A 19,292-nucleotide genomic window follows, 5' to 3' on the forward strand; every position below is an offset into this window, starting at 1 on the left:
TCGCATGAAAATGTGTCGCCAATTGGATGGAAAACAAGATAATTATAAGATTATTATGGACAAAATGTATCAAACGGCAGTCAAGCATCGATCATCATGTCACCAGAATAAGACCCTCGATATTTATTGGAAAGGACTCATCACCTTTTCACTTTCACCCCCCTGTGAAGTTCATCATCATTTATTTCATCTGTAGCCTAATAAACTGCATGTTATCCTGAGTTGTGGCGGGAGGACCAGACACCACGTCACAGCGTGACTCCATGTTTAGTTCCATATGATGGTTATTAGCCTATATCAATATTTGCTCCACAAGCATTTCTTGCATAATTGATTTTACCGGCACAAAAAGATGTCACCTTGTCGAGCATATTTTTTTGTTGTCGCATTTTTAAAGTTTATCGACAAAATGTTCTGTTTCTTTCAGGCCTGTCTTGACTTTTTATTTATTTATCAGACATGCACTTTACTTGCATAAAAAGGTTGAATGGAAACCTGGTTAGTGTCTGGTATTTCAGCTTTGTGGTATTTCAGGTCAACTGAGGACAACTGGAGTGTTGATGCTAAGCCCATAAATGGGCGGCAGGTATCCTGGTGGTTAGAGCGTTGGACTAGTAACCGAAAGGTTGCTAGATTGAATCCCCGAGCTGACAAGGTAATAATCTTTCGTTCTGCCCCTGAACAAGGCAGTTAACCCACTGTTCCTAGGCCATCACCGACTTGCCTAGTTAAATAAAGGTAACATTAAATAAATAGAGGTGATGATATTACAACTAAATAGTTAACATTTATTGATCGATCCCTTGAAAACGGCACTCCGTTGTCAATGGTTTTAGCGGAGCTGCGGGTCTCCTTGCCCCCCCCCAGCAGGCAAATTGAACGCTCTCCACCGTATTGTGACGTTTTATTGATGACGACCTATTAGAATGAGTTCTATAAATGGTTCCAGTTCCAACTCATCTCCGTGATGACATCACGGTCTTTGTGTTTTGATTTGATTTGAATGTAAACTTGTTTCTGTGCTGCCATGTGACAGAATATTCATATTTCCATGCATATTGATCTGAGCATCTTTGAGGAACAATGCAGGTGAGTACTGAGGAGGCTAAATTATGATCTAACCCCCCCCCCCATTAAAAGCTCAATAGCTATATTCTGACAGTTTAAATTTGTAGAGGCTGCTGCCTAAAGTTTTCTCATTTATAGTTAAATTGTACTCAATACATTTAGCTGTGATACGACTAGCTCCTAAACGTCTAAACTAACATATGGAAGTGTTTTAAGATGATCCTGCCATGGATCATTTAGCTCTGATACGACTAGCTCCTAAACGTCTAAACTAACACATGGAAGTGTTTTAAGAAGATCCTACCATGGATCATTTAGCTCTGATACGACTAGCTCCTAAACGTCTAAACTAACATATGGAAGTGTTTTAAGAAGATCCTACCATGGATCATTTAGCTCTGATACGACTAGCTCCTAAACGTCTAAACTAACATATGGAAGTGTTTTAAGAAGATCCTACCATGGATCATTTAGCTCTGATACGACTAGCTCCTAAACGTCTAAACTAACACATGGAAGTGTTTTAAGAAGATCCTACCATGGATATTTTTTTTTATAACTGGTACCGGGTTACCTTCAGATGAGTCCCGTGACATTTGTGGGGGTCGTAGAGAAAAACGGAGAACACCGTCTTGTTCGTGAGGGTCTCCCCTTTCCATAGTGGGGTCACAAACGATTCGGACGCGACAGACGATTTTCGGGATGTCTCCTGGGCTGACAAACAGCGTTGTAGCTCTGCCACTTTCAACCACAGACGTGGAAGGGAGACGTCGGCGGATGTGATGGATTGAGACGCAGCCCATTCAAAAATATGTCTCTGGATTAAACAGAAGATTTTGATAGGGACTTTTTAAAACTATGTTAATTAGATTGACACACGGGTACGTCTCTTAAGGACTATAGCCTGATTATCCTCCTACAATGTGGAAGAAAGACGTGTTGTCAGCTTGTTTGTTTACTCTCCTCGTTTGTTTACTGTGTTTATTTATCTGTAAACGTGTTTGTTTACCTCCCAGCAAGCCAATGAAAACCAAGCCAGGAGAGATAGGAGCTGCTTTGAGAGCCTGACCTTATGGGACCTGAAGAACCCCAACCACAGTAGGCTGAAATACACAGACACAGACACACAGACACGGACACACACACACACACACACACACACACACACACACACACACACACACACACACACACACACACACACACACACAGACACAGACACAGACAAACACACACAGACAGACAGACAGACACACACGCAGACGCTCACACACACACACACACACACACACACACACACACACACACACACACACACACACACACACACACACACACACACACACACACACACAGACAGACACCATGTCTGGAGTTGGCAAGAGCACAACAGATCTGGGACCAGCTATACCTGGTGTACTGTAGTAGAGCACAACAGATCTGGGACCAGCTATACCTGGTGTACTGTAGTAGAGCACAACAGATCTGGGACCAGCTATACCTGGTGTACTGTAGTAGAGCACAACAGATCTGGGACCAGCTATACCTGGTGTACTGTAGTAGAGCACAACAGATCTGGGACCAGCTATACCTGGTGTACTGTAGTAGAGCACAACAGATCTGGGACCAGCTATACCTGGTGTACTGTAGTAGAGCACAACAGATCTGGGACCAGCTATACCTGGTGTACTGTAGTAGAGCACAACAGATCTGGGACCAGCTATACCTGGTGTACTGTAGTAGAGCACAACAGATCTGGGACCAGCTATACCTGGTGTACTGTAGTAGAGCACAACAGATCTGGGACCTGTGGTAATAAACCACATAGATTTGGGTCAATTTTCTCATCCAAGACCTTTCCCCCTCTTAGATCCTCCTCTGTGGGTAGTTAAAGACAGAGAAGAAGATGTAGAATACCAGGAGAGAAGCGAGAGTGAGGAAGGAGATGAGGAGGAGGAGGAAGAGTATGTATGTGTGATAATAGAAGGGTCAGAGGTGGAGGAAGATGAGGAGGAAGAGGAGGAGGAGTACGAGGTTACAGGTGTAGGGGAGTATGTTGAGGAAGAGGAGGAGGAGTACGAGGTTACAGGTGTAGGGGAGTATGTGGAGGAGGAGGAGGAGGAGGAAGAGGAGTGTTTGTTAGAGGTTGTGGTGAAAGAGGAGGAAGTAGAGGAGGACGAAGAAGAAAGAGTGGAGACGTATGAGAAGGAGAAGGCAGAGAATAAAGAGGAGGAAGAAGAAGACGCAGAAGAAGAAGAGAAGGGAGAGAATAAAGAGACGGTAGAGGAGGAAGAAGAAAGGAAGGTAGAGGAGGAAGAAGAAGAAGAAGAGGAGCAGCAGACAACCAACACATATCCCAGGTGTGTCCATCATCAGGGCCTGAAACTGAGTGTGAATGGGCTGAGAGGGAGACAGACAGGAGAGGAGAAGTACGGTCAGCTCAGAGAGATCCTAGGAGACCAGTATGTCAGGGAGGTTACCTGTGCCCCTGAAGGAGATAGAGTGGTCCTCCACCTCTATCACCCGAGGTGAGATAGTTAGTTTGGACCTGAGCTGGTCTGGAGCCACTTACTGTATAAGGAGAGACATAGACATCTATTATGATTCAACTCACAGAACTGTCCTAGGATCAGTCTATACAATGCTAGTCATGTATACCGTCATAGATAACTATTAAAGCTTCAGCTCATACCGCTATCTTAAATATCTTTAGAGTCAGTTTGATGCTAAAGTAAGCTCTCTCTCTCTCTCTCTCTCTCTCTCATTCTCTCCCCCCTCTCTCCCTCTCTCTCTCTCCCCCCTCTCCCTCCTCTCTCTCCTTCTCTCCCCCTCTCTCTCTCTCCCCCTCTCTCCTTTTCTCTCTTTCTCTCCCCCTCTCTCTCTGTTTCCATCCCTCTCTACCTCCCTACCTCCTTCTCCCCCCTCTCTCTGTCTCTCCCCCCTCTCTCTGTCTTTCTCTCTCCTTTTCTCTCTTTCTCTCCCACTCTCTCTCTGTTTCAATCTCTCCCCCCCCTCTCTCTCTCTCCCTCCCTTCTCTCTCTCCTTCTCTCTCCCCATCTCTCTCTCTCTCTCTCTCTGCAGTGTACCTATGTGTTCCCTGTTGAATCACCACTTCAGTCACCTGGCCACTAAATTCCCTGAGTGTAAGTTCCTGATGATCCTGGCCGGGCAGTGTGTCCCCAACTACCCTGCCAGCCACCTCCCCACCCTGTTCATCTACGACTCAGGATGTATCCTCAACTCACTGATAGGAGAGAAGGCCTGTGGAGGGAGGAACGTATTGGAAGATGGTGAGAATACACACACACACACACACACACACACACACACACACACACACATACACATGCGCACACACACACACACAAATACACATGTGCATACACACACGCACACAGACAGACAGACACACACACACACACACACACACAGACAGACAGACACACACACACTCTCTGTCGCTCTCTGTCTCTCTCTCTCTCTCTCACTCTGACCTCTGACCTCTGACCCCCTGCAGAGCTGAAGTGGATGCTGGCCCAGTCGGGAGCGTTTGTGATTGACAGCTACGAGGCCTTATACCAGGAGGGCACGCCCATCACGACGCCGCGTTCGGAACAGGAACAGGAAGACTACCGTGATGACCAGTCTGATCACGATGACAACCAAGGCACCGAGGTGTAGTCATGGTTACAGGGATCACTTTGACAACAAAGAGACAGCAGAGTAGACTGTGAACTCTATGACATCATGAAACAGTGGTGTAAACTCTGATATAATATCCCATTCATAAATGTTGGCTACTGTTGACTCATTACATGATGTGATCCAGATCAGATTTAATACAGGTGTAGGTAGCTACTCATATTGACTCATTACATGATGTGATCCAGATCAGATTTAATACAGGTGTAGGTAGCTATTCATATTGACTCATTACATGTGATCCAGATCAGATTTACAGGTGTAGGTAGCTATTCATATTGACTCATTACATGTGATCCAGATCAGATTTAATACAGGTGTAGGTAGCTATTCATATTGACTCATTACATGTGATCCAGATCAGATTTAATACAGGTGTAGGTAGCTATTCATATTGACTCATTACATGTGATCCAGATCAGATTTAATACAGGTGTAGGTAGCTACTCATATTAACTCATTACATGTGATCCAGATCAGATGTGATACAGGTGTTGGTAGCTATTCATATTGACTCATTACATGTGATCCAGATCAGATTTAATACAGGTGTAGGTAGCTACTCATATTAACTCATTACATGTGATCCAGATCAGATTTAATACAGGTGTTGGTAGCTATTCATATTAACTTGTTACATGTGATCCAGATCAGAATTAATACAGGTGTAGGTAGCTACTCATATTAACTCATTACATGATGTGATCCAGATCAGATTTAATACAGGTGTAGGTAGCTACTCATATTAACTCATTACATGTGATCCAGATCAGATTTAATACAGGTGTAGGTAGCCACTCATATTGGCTCATTACATGATATGATCCAGATCAGATTTAATACAGGTGTAGGTAGCTACTCATATTAACTCATTACATGTGATCCAGATCAGACTAAATACAGGTGTAGGTAGCTATTCATATTGACTCATTACATGTGATCCAGATCAGATGTAATACAGGTGTAGGTAGCTACTCATATTAACTCATTACATGTGATCCAGATCAGATTTAATACAGGTGTAGGTAGCTACTCATATTGACTTGTTACATGATGTGATCCAGATCAGATGTAATACAGGTGTAGGTAGCTACTCATATTGACTCATTACATGTGATCCAGATCAGATTTAATACAGGTGTTGGTAGCTACTCATATTGACTTGTTACATGATGTGATCCAGATCAGATTTAATACAGGTGTAGGTAGCAACTCATATTAACTCATTACATGTGATCCAGATCAGATTTAATACAGGTGTAGGTAGCTACTCATATTGACTCATTACATGTGATCCAGATCAGATTTAATACAGGTGTTGGTAGCTATTCATATTGACTCATTACATGTGATCCAGATCAGATTTAATACAGGTGTTGGGTTAAATGCGGAAGACACATTTCAGTTGAATACAGTCAGTTGGACAACAGACTAGGTATCCCCTCTTTCCCTTTCCTTACTCATAGTGAGCTCACTTGTTATTTTATAATATGCTGTAATAAAGTATGTTATATCTTATTTTATAAACATGTGTGAGTCTCCAATGTTTCAGTCTGCTGCAGTGCAACATCATAGGATAGATTCTATGTCAGTCTGCTGCAGTGCAACATCATAGGATAGATTCTATGTCAGTCTGCTGCAGTGCAACATCATAGGATAGATTCTATGTCAGTCTGCTGCAGTGCAACATCATAGGATAGATTCTATGTCAGTCTGCTGCAGTGCAACATCATAGGATAGATTCTATGTCAGTCTGCTGCAGTTCAACATCATAGGATAGATTCTATGTCAGTCTGCTGCAGTTCTACATCATAGGATAGATTCTATGTCAGTCTGCTGCAGTGCAACATCACAGGATAGATTCTATGTCAGTCTGCTGCAGTTCTACATCATAGGATAGATTATTTTTCAGTCTGCTGCAGTGCAAAATCATAGGATAGATTCTATATCAGTCTGCTGCAGTTCAACATCATAGGACAGATTCTATATCAGTCTGCTGCAGAGCAAGAAGGATAACTGTGACCACCATGCTTCAATGTAGGGATGGTGCCAGGTTTCCTCCAGACGTGAAGCTTGACCTTCAGGTCCAAAGAGTTCAAGCTTGGTTTAATCAGACCAGAGAATCTGTTTATCATGGTCTGAGAATCCTTTAGGTGCCTTTTGGCAAACTCCAAACAGGCTGTCATGTGCCTTTTAGTGAGGAGTGGGTTCCGTCAGGCCACTCTACCATAAATGTATGATTGGTGGAGTGCTGCAGAGATGGTTGTCCTTCTGAAAGGTTCTCCCATCTCCACACATTAACCCTAGAGCTCTGTCAGAATGACCATCGGGTTCTTGGTCACTCCCTGACCAAGGCCCTTCTCTCCCGATTGGCCAGGCGGCCAGCTCTAGGAAGAGTATTGGTGGTTCCAAACTTCTTCCATTTAAGAATGATGGAGGCCACTGTGTTCTTGGGGACCTTCAATGCTGCAGAAATGTTTTCGCAACCTTCCCCAGATCTGTGCCTCGACACAATCTTGTCTTGGAGCTCTACATACAATTCCTTCGACCTCATAGCTTGGTTTTTGCTCTGACATGTACTGTCAACTGTGGGACCTTATATAGACAGGTGTGTGCCTTTCCAAATCATGTCCAATCAATTGAATTTTCCACAGGTGGACTCCAATCAAGTTGTAGAAACATCAAGGATGATCAATGGAAACAGGGTGCACCTGAGGATCTAGGGTGTGGAAACGGTTCCAAACAGGATGCAACTGAGGATCAAGGGTGTGGAAACGGTTCCAAACAGGGTGCAAACTGAGGATCAAGGGTGTGGAAACGGTTCCAAACAGGATGCACCTGAGGATCAAGGGTGTGGAAACGGTTCCAAACAGGATGCACCTGAGGATCAAGGGTGTGGAAACGGTTCCAAACAGGATGCACCTGAGGATCAAGGGTGAGGAAACGGTTCCAAACAGGGTGCACCTGAGGATCAAGGGTGTGGAAACGGTTCCAAACAGGATGCACCTGAGGATCAAGGGTGTGGAAACGGTTCCAAACAGGATGCACCTGAGGATCAAGGGTGAGGAAACGGTTCCAAACAGGGTGCACCTGAGGATCAAGGGTGTGGAAACGGTTCCAAACAGGATGCACCTGAGGATCAAGGGTGCGGAAACGGTTCCAAACAGGGTGCACCTGAGGATCAAGGGTGCGGAAACGGTTCCAAACAGGATGCACCTGAGGATCAAGGGTGCGGAAACGGTTCCAAACAGGGTGCACCTGAGGATCTAGGGTGTGGAAACGGTTCCAAACAGGATGCACCTGAGGATCAAGGGTGTGGAAACGGTTCCAAACAGGGTGCACCTGAGGATCAAGGGTGCGGAAACGGTTCCAAACAGGGTGCACCTGAGGATCTAGGGTGTGGAAACGGTTCCAAACAGGATGCACCTGAGGATCAAGGGTGTGGAAACGGTTCCAAACAGGGTGCAACTGAGGATCAAGGGTGTGGAAACGGTTCCAAACAGGGTGCAACTGAGCAAAACTTCGAATCTCACAGCAAACGGTCTGAATACTTATGTAAATAAGGTATTTCAGTTTTTTTGTTTTGAAAATGTGTTTTATTGAATCCATTTTAGAATAGGGCTGAACACTTTCCGAAGGCACTGTAAATATCTCATTTACAAAAGGTATTTACACCCCTGAGACGAATTAAGTCAGAACTGTAACTAGGCCACTCAGAAACATTCACTGTCTTCTTGGTAAGAAACTCCAGTGTAGATTTGGCCTTGTGTTGTAGGTTATTGTCCTGCTGAAAGGCGAATTTGTCTCCCAGTGTCTGTTGGACTGCAGACTGAACCTGGTTTTGCTCTACGATTTTGTTTGTGTTACCACCATGCTAGCCCAATCACAAGGCATTGTTTTAATATAGCCTAGCTGTGGAGTATGTGTTGCCCAATCACAAGGCATTGTTTTAAATAGCCTAGCTGTGGAGTATGTGTTGCCCAATCACAAGGCATTGTTTTAATATAGCCTAGCTGTGGAGTATGTGTTGCCCAATCACAAGGCATTGTTTTAAATAGCCTAGCTGTGGAGTATGTGTTGCCCAATCACAAGGCATTGTTTTAAATAGCCTAGCTGTGGAGTATGTGTTGCCCAATCACAAGGCATTGTTTTAATATAGCCTAGCTGTGGAGTATGTGTTGCCCAATCACAAGGCATTGTTTTAATATAGCCTAGCTGTGGAGTATGTGTTGCCCAATCACAAGGCATTGTTTTAATATAGCCTAGCTGTGGAGTATGTGTTGCCCAATCACAAGGCATTGTTTTAATATAGCCTAGCTGTGGAGTATGTGTTGCCCAATCACAAGTGAACAGCATGCAGACAGAACAGGCCTATCACATGATTTCAAATACAATCGCGGGAAAACACAGGTTGTAAAGCACATGTGAAGGTGTTGTGGACACAATCGGTGTCCACATCAACAACAAACTAGATTGGTCCAAACACACCAAGACAGTCGTGAAGAGGGCACGACAAAGCCTTTTCCCCCTCAGGAAACTAAAAAGATTTGGCATGGGTCCTGAGGTCCTCAAAAGGTTTTACAGCTGCAACATCGAGAGCGTCCTGACTGGTTGCATCACTGCCTGGTATGGCAACTGCACGGCCTCCGACCGCATGGCCCTACAGAGGGTAGTGCAAACGGCCCAGTACATCACTGGGGCCAAGATTCCTGCCATCCAGGACCTCTATACCAGGCGGTGTCAGAGGAAGGCCCTAAACATTGTCAAAGACCCCGTCCACCCCAGTCATAGACTGTTCTCTCTACTACCGCATGGCAAGCGGTACCGGAGTGCCAAGTCTAGGACAAAAAGGCTTCTCAACAGTTTTTACCCCCAAGCCATAAGACTCCTGAACAGGTAACCAGATGGTTACCCAGACTATTTGCATTGTGCCCCCCCCCCCCCACCCCCACCCCTCTTTTACGCTGCTGCTACTCTCTGTTTATCTTACATGCATAGTCACTTTAACTATACATTCATGTACATACTACCTAATTGGGCCGACCAACCAGTGCTCCAGCACATTGGCTAACCGGGCTATCTGCATTGTGTCCCACCCACCACCCGCCAACCCCTCTTTTACGCTTCTGCTACTCTCTGTTCATCATATATGCATAGTCACTTTAACCATACCTACATGTACATACTACCTCAATAAGCCTGACTAACAGGTGTCTGTATATAGCCTTGCTACTCTTTTTTCAAATGTCTTTTTACTGTTGTTTTATTTCTTTACACACACACACACACACACACACACACACACACACACACACACACACACACACACACACACACACACACACACACACACACACACACACACACACACACACACACACACACACATACCTTTTTTTCCGCACCATTGGTGTAAGTAAGCATTTCACTCTAAGGTCTACACCTGTTGTATTCGGCGCACGTGACAAATAAACTTTGATTTGATTTGAAATGGCTCCTGCTGAAAAGAGAATATTCTCAGCTGTCTGCTCTAGGATACCAAAATATTTGATCAACTTCCCAAATATTGTTTTACAAAGTAAAACAAGAGAGAGACAGACTTTTGGCACGAGCTCATCGGCCACCACCAGTGAGTGAGCTGTGCGTCATAGGGTGAGTCAGTGAAACCGGAAAGAATTTTAATAACGATAATTTCCTCCTGATATTGTAGCCTACAATATGTCTCCACACACCTAGACCAAGGCTATTGGTGGATTCATGACAAGGTCGTTTTCATTTATCTCAGATGGTCAGTTTGTCAGTGTTAAAGTACCCTGTCATTTCGATCATATGTGTGGTATTAAAAAAATATTTTGCCAAAGTCTCCAGTCATGTAAAATGAGGTAGAATTGCATGAAATGCGTTTATATAAGCAAACACAAATGTTCCGGACCCTGGGCTACTAAAATATTTCCTCATGTGGTCAACTTCTGTAAGCGCCTCGACTCTGCTGCTCTATGCTCTTGCGCAATTGCGATGATATGCATGCAATGCTTTATTATAAAGGTGATTATTTTAATCTTGCTTTCCGGGAAGCATTTGAGTCAACATGGGCCAGCATTCCTGTGGAAACGCTTTCGACACCTTGTAGAGTCCATGCCCAGACGAATTGAAGCTATTTTGTACACTCACCATGGATACAGTATTAAACGTATACGACAGGGGGACCTCGCACCATTTTCTGAGTTAATGCGTCACGGACATCCAGAGCCTGTGATTGGACGATAGAGGGAAACCCCCCTTTCCTGAACAGTTCCTCGATGGCAGCGATAGAAACCTGTTATTGCGCTGTGTTTACTCGAGAAATATCAGTATCATTTATAGGCTATGTGAACTGTATCATATATATATATAGGCTATGTGAACCGTATCATATATATAGGCTATGTGAACCGTATCATATATATAGGCTATGTGAACCGTATCTTAACTGTAAATTACCCTAAGATAAATCACAGTGATTTTGCAACGGTGGAACTGTGATTCTGTGAAGTGGAAAATGAAACGTAACTTTTTTTTAAATGGAACCTTTATTTAACTATGATGTCACAATGCACCGAGGGGTCGAGAAATGTAAGGAAGAATCAATGAAATTCTCGCTGTGATTGTTTTGTGTTTTAAATATCCCATCATACAAATATAGTAGGCTGCAAATCACAGGCCTATCAGTTCCCCATTGCATTATCATATTTCACACTTATTTCACAACCAGTCTTACAAGGTCATTTATAAAGCAAAAAAAAAAAAAACTATTTTTCAAACTAACGTATTCATAAAATAGCCCCGAAGCACCCATAATATCCTGTTTTGTCGCTGTTGACTTGTTGCCTTGCAGTACCTCTTACTGTACTTGCCAAATAGTGCTCCCTGTATTCTCTATTGCGCATGACCTTGCTCTGCTTTTGCAGTGCCTCTTACTGTACTTGCCAAATAGTGCTCCCTGTATTCTCTATTGCGCATGACTGTATGGCGGAATATGAAGTAGAAGCCTTCTGTTTTTCTCCGAGCTTAGAGTCCAACCCCCCCGAATCAACCTCTGAAAAACAAAAAACGCGGAGCCATTAAATCTAAAATTTGGGCAGGTAAGATGTCAAAACATATATTTATATAACGTTAAATATCTTGTTATACGTTGAAGTCGCTCAGCGGAGAGGTGTACAAATGTATTTTTAGCCCACGGAAGCGAACCGAAGACTGCAGATGGGGCTTTGGAACCGTTTCCGCACGCTCGGGACACGACAAGGCCCACTGACCCACATTCGAGAGAGAGAGCGAGCGCTGTGTGAGTGGGCGAGCGTGTGAATGTGTGCTTATGTGTGTGCGCGTCTGCTGCGAAATGTTTTTTTGTCGTCGCTATCTCCTGCGGCGTGACTATCTATTTGATGTTCCCGTTTTCGAGGAAATTGTAACAATTTCGAAAGTTGACCGCTACATTGTTGAAGATGCGCTGCTAGGCTAGCTTTAACTACAGTTGTGTCAATGTCAATAGTTGCGTGACAGCTTAGCTGGACTCGAGTACCCGCCAGCCTTTTGATATATGTCAACCATGTCGCTCTTGGTGATTGATTGAGACGTCGTTAGAATGTCATTCTACATTTTGGAAGTCAGTTGAGGGTTCTAAGAATGGATTCCCGTCTTCGGAATTCTAAGAAAACGGTCCACTATTTTACCTGGGCAGTTTTTCCTGCAGCTATGATTGGAGGATATATTTTTCGGTTATATAACGCGAACACCTGTGACTCTTTACCAAAGGTTTTAGCTGTACGACATCCACCGCGCGTATCCGTTTCTGCGGTTTATACTAGCGGATTAGATGTCACTTATAACGATCTTCGCAGATTTATGATTGGATCATTGCCCAAATGTACGATTTTAAAAAAATGTGACCTTTCATTTAACTTGGCAAGTCAGTTAAAAACACATTCTTATGACGGCCTGGGAACAGTGGGTTAACTGCGGTGTTCAGGGGCTAAACAACATATTTTCACCTAGTCAGCTCGGTGACAACAACCTTTCGGTTACTAGCCCAACGCACTAACCACTAAACTACCTGCCGCACAATGAATCACTGACTTGGCTGTCACTTCCAAACAGAAGTTAACTGCATTGGTATCAATATATTTGATTTAAATGTAACTTTAAATGTCTCTTTATATATTAAGGAACACCTAACGTTACAAGACTCACTACTCATGTCGATAACAGCAGCAATTACACATCCCACATCCCAAAGGTACATCATGAGGTTAGAGTAAGATCTTTCAGATACAAAGGCCCAACTGACTGGAATCATTTACCAATAGAAATCAGGGCATTAAAATCACACAGTCAATTTAAGAAAACCTTTTTTCAAATGTTAAGAACAAACAGTTTTTTGTTTTTTAAACTAATAGAAACATCACCATGTGAAAACATTTGTAAATATGTACGTATATATTATAGGTAGGGTGAATTCTATACAACATGAAACAATTTCAGAGATTTTACTGAGTTACAGTTCATATGAGGAAATCAGTCAACTGAAATACATTCATTAGGCCCTAATCTATGGATTTCACATGACTGGGAATACAGATATGCATCTGTTGGTCACAGATACCTTTAAATAAAAAGGTAGGGGAGTGAATCAGAAAACCAGTCCGTTTCTGGTGTGACCACAATTTTCCTCGCGCTGCACGAGATGAGTTCGGCTGTTGATGTTTTGTGGCCTGTGGAATGTTGCCCCACTTCCTATTCAATGGTTCGGCGAAGTTGGCGGGAACTGGAACACTGTCGTACACGTCCTACTAGACCATCCAAACATGTTCATTTGGGTAACATGTCTGGTGAGTATGCAGGGCCATGGAAGTATTAGGACATCTTCAGCTTCCAGGAATTGTGTACATATTCTTACGACACGGGCCGGCGCATTATCGTGCTGAAACATGAGGTGATGACGGCGGGTGAATGATGCAACAATTTGTTTTCTTTATTTAGTTGACCTTTTATTTAACTAGGCAAGTCGGTTAAGAACAAATTCTTATTTACAATGACGTCCTACCCCGGTCAAACCCTAACCCGGACGACGCTGGGCCAATTGTGCGCTGATCCTATGGGACTCTCAATGACGGCCGGTTGTGATACAGCCAATGGTCGAACCAGGGTCTGTAGTGACGTCTCTAGCACTGAGATGCAGTGTCTTAAAATTTGAAAGAAATACGCTTTTTGTGCGTATGAAAAATGTCTGTGATCTTCTATTTCAGCTCATGAAACATGGGACCAACACTTTACACGTTGCGTTTATATTTTGTTTCAGTGTAGTATAACGATATATCGCAGCCTCTTGTTCCAGTGCTAACACCTGATTTGAGTTCATCAAGGGCTTGATTGGAGTCATATTTGAATCAGGTGGCTGACCTCGTGCTACTAGAGCTGCCCTTGTCTTTGTAGCAGGAGAATTAGTTTCTCCCTAGATACGTTCCCCTACTATTAAATGTCTGATGTATGTTTTTAGTATTATGTCTGCCATTTTAAATGTCTGTTGGTTTCCTCGGCGAGGGTTCACGTTGCACATTTATAATACAATTTAAATGTGTTATTATAAAGCCCATTTTATCTCAACAGTTGTGACAGTGTTTTTCAGATACCCAGCCTAAAACCCCAATTTTCACATTTAAACAAAAAAAGATGTCTGTCATAAATGTCCAATGGGATCTCCCTGGTAGAGTGAAGGGACCAATGGGATCTCCCTGGTAGAGTGAAGGGACCAATGGGATCTCCCTGGTAGAGTGAAGGGACCAATGGGATCTCCCTGGTAGAGTGAAGGGACCAATGGGATCTCCCTGGTAGAGTGAAGGGTCCAATGGGATCTCCCTGGTAGAGTGAAGGGTCCAATGGGATCTCCCTGGTAGAGTGAAGGGACCAATGGGATCTCCCTGGTAGAGTGATGGGTCCAATGGGATCTCCCTGGTAGAGTGAAGGGACCAATGGGATCTCCCTGGTAGAGTGAAGGGTCCAATGGGATCTCCCTGGTAGAGTGAAGGGTCCAATGGGATCTCCCTGGTAGAGTGAAGGGACCAATGGGATCTCCCTGGTAGAGAGATGGGACCAATGGGATCTCCCTGGTAGAGTGATGGGACCAATGGGATCTCCCTGGTAGAGAGATGGGACCAATGGGATCTCCCTGGTAGAGTGATGGGACCAATGGGATCTCCCTGGTAGAGTGAAGGGACCAATGGGATCTCCCTGGTAGAGTGATGGGTCTAATGGGATCTCCCTGGTAGAGAGATGGGACCAATGGGATCTCCCTGGTAGAGTGATGGGACCAATGGGATCTCCCTGGTAGAGTGAAGGGACCAATGGGATCTCCCTGGTAGAGTGATGGGTCCAATGGGATCTCCCTGGTAGAGAGATGGGACCAATGGGATCTCCCTGGTAGAGAGATGGGACCAATGGGATCTCCCTGGTAGAGTGATGGGACCAATGGGATCTCCCTGGTAGAGTGAAGGGACCAATGGGATCTCCCTGGTAGAGTGATGGGTCTAATGGGATCTCCCTGGTAGAGAGATGGGACCAATGGGATCTCCCTGGTAGAGTGATGGGACCAATGGGATCTCCCTGGTAGAGTGAAGGGACCAATGGGATCTCCCTGGTAGAGTGATGGGTCTAATGGGATCTCCCTGGTAGAGTGATGGGACCAATGGGATCTCCCTGGTAGAGTGAAGGGACCAATGGGATCTCCCTGGTAGAGTGAAGGGACCAATGGGATCTCCCTGGTAGAGTGATGGGTCTAATGGGATCTCCCTGGTAGAGTGATGGGTCCAATGGGATCTCCCTGGTAGAGAGATGGGACCAATGGGATCTCCCTGGTAGAGTGATGGGTCTAATGGGATCTCCCTGGTAGAGTGATGGGTCCAATGGGATCTCCCTGGTAGAGTGATGGGTCTAATGGGATCTCCCTGGTAGAGTGATGGGACCAATGGGATCTCCCTGGTAGAGTGAAGGGACCAATGGGATCTCCCTGGTAGAGTGATGGGTCCAATGGGATCTCCCTGGTAGAGTGATGGGTCCAATGGGATCTCCCTGGTAGAGTGATGGGTCCTGTTTCTGTAGGGAGGCAGCTTGATGTACCAGGACACCCCCTGGACAGGACACTAGTCTATCTCCTGTTTCTATAGGGAGACAGCTTGATGTACCAGTACACCCCCTGGACAGGACACTAGTCTATCTCCTGTTTCTGTAGGGAGACAGCTTGATGTACCAGGACACCCCCTGGACAGGACACTAGTCTATCTCCTGTTTCTGTAGTGAGACAGCTTGATGTACCAGTACACCCCCTGGACAGGACACTAGTCTATCTCCTGTTTCTATAGGGAGACAGCTTGATGTACCAGTACACCCCCTGGACAGGACACTAGTCTATCTCCTGTTACTGTAGTGAGACAGCTTGATGTACCAGTACACCCCCTGGACAGGACACTAGTCTATCTCCTGTTTCTGTAGTGAGACAGCTTGATGTACCAGGACACCCCCTGGACAGGACACTAGTCTATCTCCTGTTTCTGTAGTGAGACAGCTTGATGTACCAGTACACCCCCTGGACAGGACACTAGTCTATCTCCTGTTTCTGTAGTGAGACAGCTTGATGTACCAGTACACCCCCTGGACAGGACACTAGTCTATCTCCTGTTTCTGTAGTGAGACAGCTTGATGTACCAGTACACCCCCTGGACAGGACACTAGTCTATCTCCTGTGTCTGTAGTGAGGCAGCTTGATGTACCAGTACACCCCCTGGACAGGACACTAGTCTATATCCTGTTTCTGTAGTGAGACAGCTTGATGTACCAGTGCACCCCCTGGACAGGACACTAGTCTATCTCCTGTTTCTGTTATGAGGCAGCTTGATGTACCAGTACACCCCCTGGACAGGACACTAGTCTATCTCCTGTTTCTGTAGTGAGACAGCTTGATGTACCAGTACACCCCCTGGACAGGACACTAGTCTATCTCCTGTGTCTGTAGTGAGGCAGCTTGATGTACCAGTACACCCCCTGGACAGGACACTAGTCTATATCCTGTTTCTGTAGTGAGACAGCTTGATGTACCAGTGCACCCCCTGGACAGGACACTAGTCTATCTCCTGTTTCTGTTATGAGGCAGCTTGATGTACCAGTACACCCCCTGGACAGGACACTAGTCTATCTCCTGTTTCTGTTATGAGGCAGCTTGATGTACCAGTACACCCCCTGGACAGGACACTAGTCTATCTCCTGTGTCTGTAGTGAGACAGCTTGATGTACCAGGACACCCCCTGGACAGGACACTAGTCTATATCCTGTGTCTGTAGTGAGACAGCTTGATGTACCAGGACACCCCCTGGACAGGACACTAGTCTATCTCCTGTTTCTGTAGTGAGACAGCTTGATGTACCAGTACACCCCCTGGACAGGACACTAGTATATCCTGTTTCTGTGGGGAGACAGCTTGATGTACCAGTACACCCCCTGGACAGGACACTAGTATATCCTGTTTCTGTGGGGAGACAGCTTGATGTACCAGTACACCCCCTGGACAGGACACTAGTCTATCTCCTGTTTCTGTAGTGAGACAGCTTGATGTACCAGTACACCCCCTGGACAGGACACTAGTCTATATCCTGTTTCTGTAGTGAGACAGCTTGATGTACCAGTACACCCCCTGGACAGGACACTAGTCTATCTCCTGTTTCTGTAGTGAGACAGCTTGATGTACCAGTACACCCCCTGGACAGGACACTAGTCTATCTCCTGTTTCTGTAGTGAGACAGCTTGATGTACCAGTACACCCCCTGGACAGGACACTAGTCTATCTCCTGTTTCTGTAGGGAGACAGCTTGATGTACCAGTACACCCCCTGGACAGGACACTAGTCTATCTCCTGTTTCTGTAGTGAGACAGCTTGATGTACCAGTACACCCCCTGGACAGGACACTAGTCTATCTCCTGTTTCTGTAGGGAGACAGCTTGATGTACCAGGACACCCCCTGGACAGGACACTAGTCTATCTCCTGTGTCTGTAGTGAGGCAGCTTGATGTACCAGTACACCCCCTGGACAGGACACTAGTCTATGTCCTGTTTCTGTAGTGAGACAGCTTGATGTACCAGTACACCCCCTGGAAAGGACACTAGTCTATCTCCTGTTTCTGTAGTGAGACAGCTTGATGTACCAGGACACCCCCTGGACAGGACACTAGTCTATTGCAGGGCCTTACCTCCCCAATCCATCTACTTCATACTAAGTGTCAAGCAGAGAGGCAACGGGTCCCATTGTTCCAGTCTCTGGTTTAACTGACCTGAACCCCCAACCTTCCAATCACATGACACTGGTCTCTAACTACATGGTCATGAGTTGTAAAGCCTCTTGACATCTTTATACATGTGAAAACAGAGATGTTATGTGAGATGATGAACAGAGATGCTATGTGAGATGATGAACATTGATGTTATGTCAGATGATGAACAGAGATGTTATGTCAGATGATGAACAGAGATGTTATGTCAGATGATGAACAGAGATGTTATGTCAGATGATGAACAGAGATGTTATGTCAGATGATGAACAGAGATGTTATGTCAGATGATGAACAGAGATGTTATGTCAGATGATGAACAGAGATGTTATGTCAGATGATGAATAGAGATGTTATGTCAGATGATGAATAGAGATGTTATGTCAGATGATGAATAGAGATGTTATGTCAGATGATGAATAGAGATGTTATGTCAGATGATGAACAGAGATGTTATGTCAGATGATGAACAGAGATGTTATGTCAGATGATGAACATTGATGTTATGTCAGATGATGAACAGAGATGTTATGTCAGATGATGAATAGAGATGTTATGTCAGATGATGAATAGAGATGTTATGTCAGATGATGAACAGAGATGTTATGTCAGATGATGAACAGAGATGTTATGTCAGATGATGTTTGTATTAAACACATTCATGTTCTATGCCTAAATGGTCATCAATTGGGGATATTTATAATATGATGTTTTTATATATGTTAAAACAGAGAGGTTAAAAATGACCAGTGTAATTTGTGTGCTGCAGGGTGGAGTGATGGCCGTGTTGGACCCAGCGTCTGGTGTCCAGAGATGATAGAGGTGACCTCAGAGTCACCTTTAACCCCTGACCCCCACCACAACCCCTGAGAGCGAGCTGAAACTGATCACACACAGGCTGCAGTGGGGTAAGGACAGACAGACAGAGAGAGAGAGACAGACATAGAGACAGACAGACAGACAGACAGACAGACAGACAGACAGACAGACAGGCAGGCAGACAGACAGACAGACAGACAGACAGACAGACAGACAGACAGACAGACAGACATAGAGACAGACAGACATAGAGACAGACAGACATAGAGACAGACAGACAGAAAGAGAGAGAGAGCGGCAGACAGACAAACAGAGACAAACAGAGAGAGAGAGGCAGACAGAGAGAGACAAACCGA

The 19,292-nt window shown here is 44.8% G+C and overlaps 2 protein-coding genes across 2 annotated transcripts in view; both read left to right on the forward strand.

The window, feature by feature from the left end:
- Positions 1–1,083: 1,083 nt before the first annotated feature.
- Positions 1,084–4,749, forward strand: LOC120036033 (phosducin-like protein 3). Its single transcript, XM_038982501.1, has 6 exons — positions 1,084–1,089; positions 2,085–2,166; positions 2,939–3,282; positions 3,445–3,596; positions 4,186–4,358; positions 4,586–4,749. The coding sequence occupies exons 1-6, from the start codon at positions 1,084–1,086 to the stop codon at positions 4,747–4,749; spliced, it is 921 nt and encodes a 306-aa protein (XP_038838429.1).
- A 7,029-nt stretch (positions 4,750–11,778) lies between these two features.
- The window catches only part of clockb (clock circadian regulator b), a 56,817-nt gene continuing 49,303 nt past the window's right edge, over positions 11,779–19,292 (forward strand). Inside the window, exons 1-2 of the mRNA XM_038982502.1 lie at positions 11,779–11,891; positions 18,887–19,025. The gene's annotated coding sequence lies outside the window, so the exon portion shown is untranslated. The remainder of the gene's footprint in view (positions 11,892–18,886; positions 19,026–19,292) is intronic.

Source organism: Salvelinus namaycush, unplaced genomic scaffold, assembly GCF_016432855.1.
Source record: "Salvelinus namaycush isolate Seneca unplaced genomic scaffold, SaNama_1.0 Scaffold119, whole genome shotgun sequence".
Taxonomy (NCBI): domain Eukaryota; kingdom Metazoa; phylum Chordata; class Actinopteri; order Salmoniformes; family Salmonidae; genus Salvelinus; species Salvelinus namaycush.

What these genes read in the sequence shown, in the direction of transcription:
- LOC120036033 (XM_038982501.1), top strand. An exon ending in CCTGAAGAACCCCAACCACA is followed by an intron (nt 2,167 to 2,938) that starts GTAGGCTGAAAT and finishes TCCCCCTCTTAG; the next exon opens with ATCCTCCTCTGTGGGTAGTT. An exon ending in CTCCACCTCTATCACCCGAG is followed by an intron (nt 3,597 to 4,185) that starts GTGAGATAGTTA and finishes TCACCACTTCAG; the next exon opens with TCACCTGGCCACTAAATTCC.